This window comes from Neoarius graeffei, chromosome 21 (assembly GCF_027579695.1).
Source record: "Neoarius graeffei isolate fNeoGra1 chromosome 21, fNeoGra1.pri, whole genome shotgun sequence".
Taxonomy (NCBI): domain Eukaryota; kingdom Metazoa; phylum Chordata; class Actinopteri; order Siluriformes; family Ariidae; genus Neoarius; species Neoarius graeffei.
In genome coordinates, this window is record NC_083589.1 from 8,866,575 (window position 1) to 8,875,277 (window position 8,703).

At 39.9% G+C, this 8,703-nt stretch overlaps 1 gene segment (V, D, J or C); it reads right to left on the minus strand.

Annotated features, from left to right (window-relative positions):
* Positions 1-282: 282 nt before the first annotated feature.
* Positions 283-827, minus strand: LOC132870009 (Ig kappa chain V region 3381-like). The segment is given in 2 exon segments: positions 283-663; positions 762-827. Coding segments are annotated over 2 exon segments (378 nt in total).
* Positions 828-8,703: the final 7,876 nt, after the last annotated feature.

The window sequence follows — 8,703 nt, forward strand, 5'->3', positions numbered from 1 at the left end:
GGTTGTATTAACTGTATAATCATGTTTAATAATACATCATGTTTTCAACAAATTATAACTATAATAAATACTTAACTGTGTAAAATGGGATAAAGATAATTAGTAAGCAGTGAATCAGAATGATCAGGACTTTGTTTGTCTGTCCACAGCTGAGAAAGGTGGACTCCTCTCACAGATGTGTGTGTATTAGTGAGTTAGTGTGGTGTGTTTTCTCTCGTCCACAGTGTGTGTCATTGTGCTGTATCACATCCTCCCCCTCAGCACCTGCAGTCGCTCCCAGCTGCAGCAGTGCTTCTCTGTGCACTCTCACTGACCCAGGTTTTTGTACGACGCTCTAACACTGTGTGAACACCCAGCTACTACTGATATAATGTGCACTCTGACAGTAGTAATCTCCTGCATCTTCAGTCTGGACTCCACTGATGGTCAGAGTGAAGTCAGTATTCGATCCACTGCCGCTGAAACGAGCTGGAGTCCCTGACTGTAAGCTAGTAGCACGATAGATCAGGGGTTTAGGAGCTTCTCCAGGTTTCTGCAGGTACCAGGCGAGAAAGTCACCATTATTCACTCTGCTACTGGTTCTACAGTTGATGGTGACTGTGTTTCCTGGAGCAACAGTTTGCACTGAAGGAGTCTGAGTCACAGTCACCTGACCTCTGGATCCTGAAGAGAAACATAGATTGTGTTTGTAAGCTCTAAAGTGGTGTAGAATTCGTATGAAATGAAGTGTGTGAGGCTGTGAGTTGATGTTAAACTCTCACCTTGAGTCCAGAGGGCCAGTGTGCAGATGAAGACGCTGATCAAAGTCATGGTTGCTGTGGGTGAAGTTGCTGAGCAGCAGCTCTCAGTCATGAAGTGTTAAAGTCACAGGGCTATAAACACTCGCAGAGCACTGAAGCATGGACTGATAATGCAAAGTGTGTGTGTGTGTGTGTGTGTGTGTGTGTGTGTGTGTGTGTGTGTGTGTGTGTACTGCAGTGTGATGGAGGTTTTTGTACGACGGTTTCATTAGAATGTATCACTGTGGTACACTTTTGGTGGAGGCTCCAAACTCATCGTGAACAGTAAGTGAGTTTTCTTCTTTTAACAGGAAATTAATTTTGGGCTTTACGAAATACAGTATTTATGTTAACTTAACCTGAACAGATTGTTGATGTTTATAATTGTGTAATTGATTTTATTGTGTGTTATTTTGCTCTGATGAGGAATACATTTCAGTATCAGAACAGATCCCATATCAATGTTCTTAAACATTCAATCAATTATTGATGTTAAATATGTAATAATTACACACTTGCGATAAATTCAACATGCAATAACTCTGCAGTTACTCTATAATAAACATTTAATAAATATAGTGACTGTGTGCTGATGTAAAATCCAGATGAAAGCTGCTGTGTGTGTTTGTGTTAAACGATGAATATTTCTGTCATCAGCTACATTTGTATTTGCTGCAGTTAAATGTGCTGAAGGTTTGAACTATAAAGTAATAAAACTTGTTCTAAAATTATTTTCCCAGATAAATTACAGAGTGGAACATGTTTGTTTTGTTGCTGCACTGAAACTGATGTCACATAATAAAGTAGTGAATGAAACTCAGTCATGAAGTCAGACTTTATTCGACTTAATTCCTCTGTAAGATCAGTCAGTTCCACAAAGTTCCAGAAATATTTCATCCTCATTTCTAATTGTGTGTGAATGAGGTGTCTATGATGTGTTTATGTGTTTCTCCTCTCCAGCGGGTTCCACAGCTCCCTCCGTGTCTCTGCTCCCTCCGTCCCCTCTGCAGCTGTCTGAGGGATCGGCCTCGCTGCTCTGCCTGCTGTCTGGCTACTCTCCACAGGGGGCGCTGGTGAGCTGGACAGTGGGCGGCTCAGAGGTGAAGAACGGGGTTCTGAGCAGCGCAGAAGTAGAGAAGAACGGCCGTTACAGCCGCAGCAGCACCCTGACCCTCAGCAAAGACCTCTGGGAAAAGGGGGAGGAGTTCAGCTGCACGGTCTCCCATAACAACGCCAATCATCCAGTCACGTTCAGAAAGAGTCAGTGTGAAGGCTAGTGGATCCAACATAGAGTTTAACATGGAGCTGCTTATGATCCATCTACAATAGAGTTTCAATTCTACACAATGCTGACATTTCTGTCTTTCCTCTCTTCACTGTCCTGTTGCTCTTCCTGTAGTTTGTGCTGAAATAAAGCTGAATTTTGGACGTTGTCTGTTCTTTTATTGGAGTTAATAGTGATGATCAGTGTGATGAGAGAGTGTGATTAGCTGTAGATTCAGTGCTGTGTTTTGTGCTTCAGTGAGTTTGACTGAAGGAAGTTGAACATCTGGTGAAGTTTCTGCTCTATTCTGGGAGAAATGAAACGATTCCGTCCTGTTCATGCAAATCTCACTGACATCTCACTGCTCTCTCTCTCTCTCTCTCTCTCATCAAATGACTTTTTCATGAACCATATCTTGAACCTCACACCAACTGTTAAGTCCTGTTTTACCAACACATTGTCCTTTGTTTTGTTTGTTTGTTTATTTGGCCATAAACGTACAATAAAAAACGGTACAGGCGTGGCAGGGATGACACAAAAAAGCGTAAAAACTTGTTTCTATTGTGGTCCCTTATCACAGACAAAAAATAGCTACACAAAATTAAAAAAAAAAAATAAAAAAATAAAAATTACAATACTGTATAAGTGAATATCATGGGGAAGCATAGCAAAAATGTGAAAACTAATACCATAACAAATAATACTGAACAATATTGATAATGTTAATAATAATAGAAAAACAAGAAAAGCAAGAGGAAAAAAAAACCCACATAATAATAATAATAATAATAATAATAATAATAATAATAATAATACATTAAAATAATAATAAATAAAGAATGAAATTAAAAATATAGAAACTAAAAATACACATAATCTGCTGCTTCCTCATCAAATAGAATGTTGAAAAAGTACTGTTTTACCTTCTTCTTGAACAGGGGAAAATTTTCTACTGATTTTATTTCTGATGGTAGTTCATTCCAAATTTTAGTTGCAGTGTACAGAAAAGAAGTTTTTCCAAAAGGACCTCACCGGGGGAGCTGAAGAGAAGAGTGACTGGATCTTGTACTGTAGTTATGAGTATCATTTTGAATTGCAGAAGACAAGTATTGAGGCGCTAAGGAATTTTTAATTTTGAACATCATATGGGCTTTGAGTTGTTTGGATCTAAAATCAACTGGCAACATACCGACCCGTCTAAATTCATCAGCTCCTATGTGTGTTCTGAACGGTGCATTCAAAATAAACCTGATGATTTTATTCTGTGCACACTGGAGCCGTGACTTGCTCCTTTCAGTTGTGCCAGAATGCCATGCTGTGCTGGCGTAGTCGTAGTGACTTTGTAGTAGGCCTGAAGTAAGAAGTTTCTTAGTGTCTAGACTCAGGTTGCCAGCCTGTCTATACAGAAACATTAGTTTGGCATTAGATCTACTGACTATTTTGTCCACAATGCCATCTCCATTTAGGGATTGGTCTAACGTTAGACCTAAGTACTTCACTTCAGAAGCGCTGGATAAAATATTGCCAGCACATTGCACCTGAATAGTTTTATATTTATATACTTTATATTCGCTCAGTCTCACAGAAGTTTTCGGTGATCATGATCTACATTCTACACGAGTGTCATTGGTTTTGCATTCAGGTTCTTTTCTCATGCAACTGCATCAACACACAAATGTTATATTTTCTCAAGTCCGAGATTGACTAGACCTATGTGTCGTATGTCCCGAACACAATTTTTTTTGCAATATACAGGATGAACAGTTGTTTTGTCATGCGATTATTTTCTCTTTCATTCTGAGATAGCCTACTTGCTATTGGTGCCATAATTAAAAGCAATGGTTCGGTTCACCAATTTGCTGTTTAACGGGTTACAGGATTATTGAGTCACTTATTTAAACAAGAGCTTTGCCAGTCATTAAATCTCGACAAGAGCACATCTGACTCTTTTCGGAGACCTCCACACATCTGTAAGTTGTGAGAGGGGTTGTGAGGAGTGCAGGGATTTTTTTATGGAGAGGGACAAGTGGTTATTGAGTTGCTTTTGTCTCCCAAAGCATCCAGGTTGATGGTGTGGCAGCACAGGGAGCGGAGGACACTTACTTTTTCTCTCTCTCTGTCTGTCTCTCAGCTCAGGGTTTCCTGGCTCTCTGGGCCTCCAGGCCGGTTTGTCTAGCTGAAGGCTGAACACCACTGATACCTGGCTCTGATTAAACTGAAACTTCATTAAAATGAGGCTCTGTATATTTAAAGGAAGAGAAAATGTAAACTAAATACATGCATGTTTTGGTTGCGTGTAACATTGAGAGCCTGTAAGAAATGTTTCAGGCATATTTGACCATTTGTGAGAAAGTTGTGAGCGATTTTGTATCGCTGCTCTAATGCCACCAGTAGGCTGCCATGTTGCCTGTTGGAAGGGCGATGCGTGACGTCATTTGGGTGCAAGGCTGAGTGTCGCTCTTCAGTACTGAAGGGGCAAAGCAAAAGGTCTACGAAGGTGACAATGTCAGTTTTTTCACTAAACATCTGAAATCGTGTATTAATGAGCTGCAACTCTGATTTATGGACAAACCTGAACTCTTTACCTGTAAAATGAGGCTGAAACTATGCATTATGCTAATCGTTAACATGCTTAGCATGCTCTCAACTCATTCATGAAAAACTTACTCTTAAAGACGTCCCCAGGCTAGTCTACCGTAATTACTGTGGTAGACAGTCTAACCTGCGTGGTAATGTAGAAAGAGGGTAAACAAACACTGCTTTACTATACAGGATTCATGTGAACATTACAGGAGGATGCACTTGTACGGAAAAAGGTGGAAATATTGCCAGAAACACACGAGCTGCTGGTATGGTATGGATTTATTTGGTAAAATTCACACATGTAAAAGGTACAGTATAAACAGCACTGAGGATAACACAAAGATTTAAATACACTTATTTCCACTGTGGTCTTCTTGATGAGAGCAGGAAACAATAAAATATAAGAGACAATAATACAATTTTGTCAATTTATATACAACGATGAAAAAGTCATAAACAAAAAATATATGCTAACTGTAATTATCACAGAGTGCAACTAGATCAGCTCGTGAATCTGTAGTTTACATCATAACTCTATTTTAAAAATGGGTTTTCTTTTCTTTAAAAGACGACTGCAGAACCATGTAATTTTTGGTGGCGAGTTTGAGATCTGACCATTTTTTTTAGAAAGGTCAGGACATTGACTTGGCCATTCCAAAACATTAACTTTATTCTTCTTTAGCCATTCTTTGGTAGAATGACTTGTGTGCTGAGGGTTGTTGTCTTGCCGTATGACCCACCTTCTCTTGAGATTCAGTTTATGGACAGATGTCCTGACATTTTCCTTTAGAATTCACTGGTATAGTTCTGAATTCTTTGTTCCATCAATGATGGAAAGCCGTCCTGGCCCAGATGCAGCAAAACATGCCCAAACCATGATACTACCACCACCATGTTTCACAGATGAGATAAGGTTCTTATGCTGGAATGCAGTGTTTTCCTTTCTCCAAACATAACACTTCTCATTTAAACCAAAAAGTTCTATTTTGGTCTCATCTGTCCACAAAACACTTTTCTAATAGCCTTCTGACTTGTCCACGTGATTTTTAGCAAACTGCAGATGAGCAGCAATGTTCCTTTTGGAGAGCAGTGGCTTTCTCCTTGCAACTCTGCCATGCACACCATTGTTGTTCAGTGTTCTCCTGATGGTGGAATCATGAACATTAACATTAGCCAATGTCAGAGAGGCCTTCATTTGCTTAGAAGTTACCCTGGGGTCCTTTGTGACCTCGCCGACTATTACACGCCTTGCTCTTGGAGTGATCTTTGTTGGTCGACCACTCCTGGGGAGAGTAACAGTGGTCTTGAATTTCCTCCATTTGTATACAATCTGTCTGACTGTGGATTGGTGGAGTCCAAACTCTTTAGTGATGGTTTTGTAACCTTTTCCAGCCTGATGAGCATCAACAATGCTTTTTCTGAGGTCCTCAGAAATCTCCTTTGTTCATGCCATGATCCACTTCCACAAACATGTTTTGTGAAGGTCAGACTTTGATAGATCCCTGTTCTTTAAATAAAACAGGGTGCCCACTCACACCTGATTGTCATCCCATTGATTGAAAACACCTGACTCTAATTTCACCTTCAAATTAACTGCGAATCCTAGAGGTTCACATACTTTTGCCATTCACAGATATGTAATATTGGATCATTTTCCTCAATAAATAAATGACCAAGTATCATATTTTTGTCTCATTTGTTTAACAGGGTTCTCTTCATCTACTTTTAGGACTTGTGTGAACATCAGTTGATGTTTTAGGTCATATTTATGCAGAAATATAGACAATTCTAAAGGGTTCACAAACTTTCAAGCACCACTATATATACAGTATATATATATATATATATATATATATATATATATATATATATATATATATAAAATCCACCCACTGGGGGTGCATAAGTGTACTCTTGGTGCCAGTCCCAAGCCCAGATAAATTGGAGAGGGTTGCGTTAGGAAGGGCATCCAGCATAAAACTCTGCCAAATCTAACATGTGGAATGAAAAGAGAAATACCATCCCGGATCGGTTGGGGCCCGGGTTAACAACAACAGCTTCCGGTACTGTTGGTCAACAGGGTGCCTGTGGAAAGTGTGCTACTCTTGCATCAAAACGGAGAAGGAGAAAGAGATGGGGAAGGCATGTTAGGAGACAGTGTGAAAGATGGCAGGGAAGGAGTTTAGAATTGAGGATAGGAACAGTGAATGTGGGAACACTGACTGGCAGAGTGAGAGAGTTAGCAGGTATGATGGAAAGAAGGAAGTTGGACATTTTGTGTGTGCAGGAGACAAGGTGGAAAGAAAGCAAGGCCAAGAACATTAGAGGTAGATGCAAGTTGTTTTATTATGGAGTCTATGGAAAGAGAAATGGTGTTGTTATTGTTTTGAGGGGAGAGTTGGTCAACAGTGTGATTGATGTGAAGAGGGTTTCAGATGGAGTGATAGGCATGAAGTTGCAGATTCAAGGAGTGGTGATCAGTGTTGTGTGTGCGTACGCCCCACAGGTCGGATGTGAGAATGAAGAGAAGGAGTCTTTCTGGGAAAAGATGGATGAAGTGGTAGAAAGTATACCGAGGGAGGAGCGCGTGCTGATAGGAGCAGATTTCAACAGACATGTTGGCGAGGAAAACAGAGGAGATGATGACGTGATGGGCAGATATGGTGTAAGAGAGAGAAATGTGGAAGGGCAAATGGTGGTTGATTTTTCAAAGAGGATGAATTTGGCAATAGTCAATACATACTTCGAGAAGAAAGAGCAGCACAGGGTGATGTTTAAGAGTGGGGGAAGATCTACCCAGGTGGACTACATACTCTGCGGAAGGGGTAACCTGAAGGAGATTGGAGACTGTAAAGTGATGGCAGGGGAGAGTGTAGCTAGAAAACATCGAGTGGTTGTGTCCAAGATGCGCTTGACTGTGAAAAAGAGGAAGTGTGAAATAGTGGAGCCAAAGTTTAAGTGGTGGAAACTAAAAGAGGTTGAACATCAGAAGGAGTTTAGGGAAGAAATCAGATGAGCATTGAGTGGTAATGGAAGTCTGCCAGAAGATTGGGACACTACTACTAGACTAGTAAGAGAGGCAGCAAGGAAGGTGCTAGGGTGGTCATCAGGAAGGAGGACAAGGAGACATGGTGGTGGAACAAAGAAGTGCAGGAAATTATAAAAGAGAAGAGGCTAGCAAAGAAGAATTGGGTTGATCAGAGAGATGAGGAAAGCAGGCGATTATACAGAGAGACAGAAGGCAAAAAGAGTGGTCGCGAAGGTGTTAAAAAAGTCAGTAAAATCAACAGTAAAATTCTGTGAAATCACAACATAAAAATTCTGTAAAGCAAAATACAGTGATAGTGTTTATTTACCAGTATAATGTTGTATAATGTCGAACCGAAAATTATTGTAAATTTTAAAATAAAAAATTGCAAATAATATTTTATTTTATTGTGGAAAACACACATTCTTGTATTTTGTACAGAGAAAAGTTGTATCCTTCACAACAACATATTTTTTTTTACATTTTAGCAGTGTAAAAATAACATTTAACTTCTGTGATTATTAAATCCAGACAAATGTCTGTGAAATTAACATTAAGATGCCGTCAAGTCATGAAATCAAAAATCTGTAACACGAAAAACAATGAATCAGTGTATAATTTAAAGCAGTATTGGAAAAAAAAAACAGAACAATGAATATTTGTTAATTTTACACTTAGTATATGTGAAAAGGATCATATTTCCTTGTAGAATTTTTATGATACTGTATGATAAACATCTAAAAATTGTAATATTTGAACCAACACAATACAGTTAAAATTACAATATGGCTTGTTTTAAATAACTGAAATAAACTGCAGCCTATAGCCTCGTCTCGTCTTCATCTGCTTTATCCGGGGCCGGGTCGCGGAGGCAGCAGTCTGAGCATGGAAGCCCAAACTTTCTTTTCCCCAGACACCTAGGCCAGCTCCTCAGGAAGAACACCGAGGCATTCCCAGGCCAGCCAAGAGACATAGTCCCTCCAGTGTGTTCTGGGTCTTCCCCGGGGCCTCCTCCCGGGGGGACATGCCTGGAACACCTCCCCAGGGAG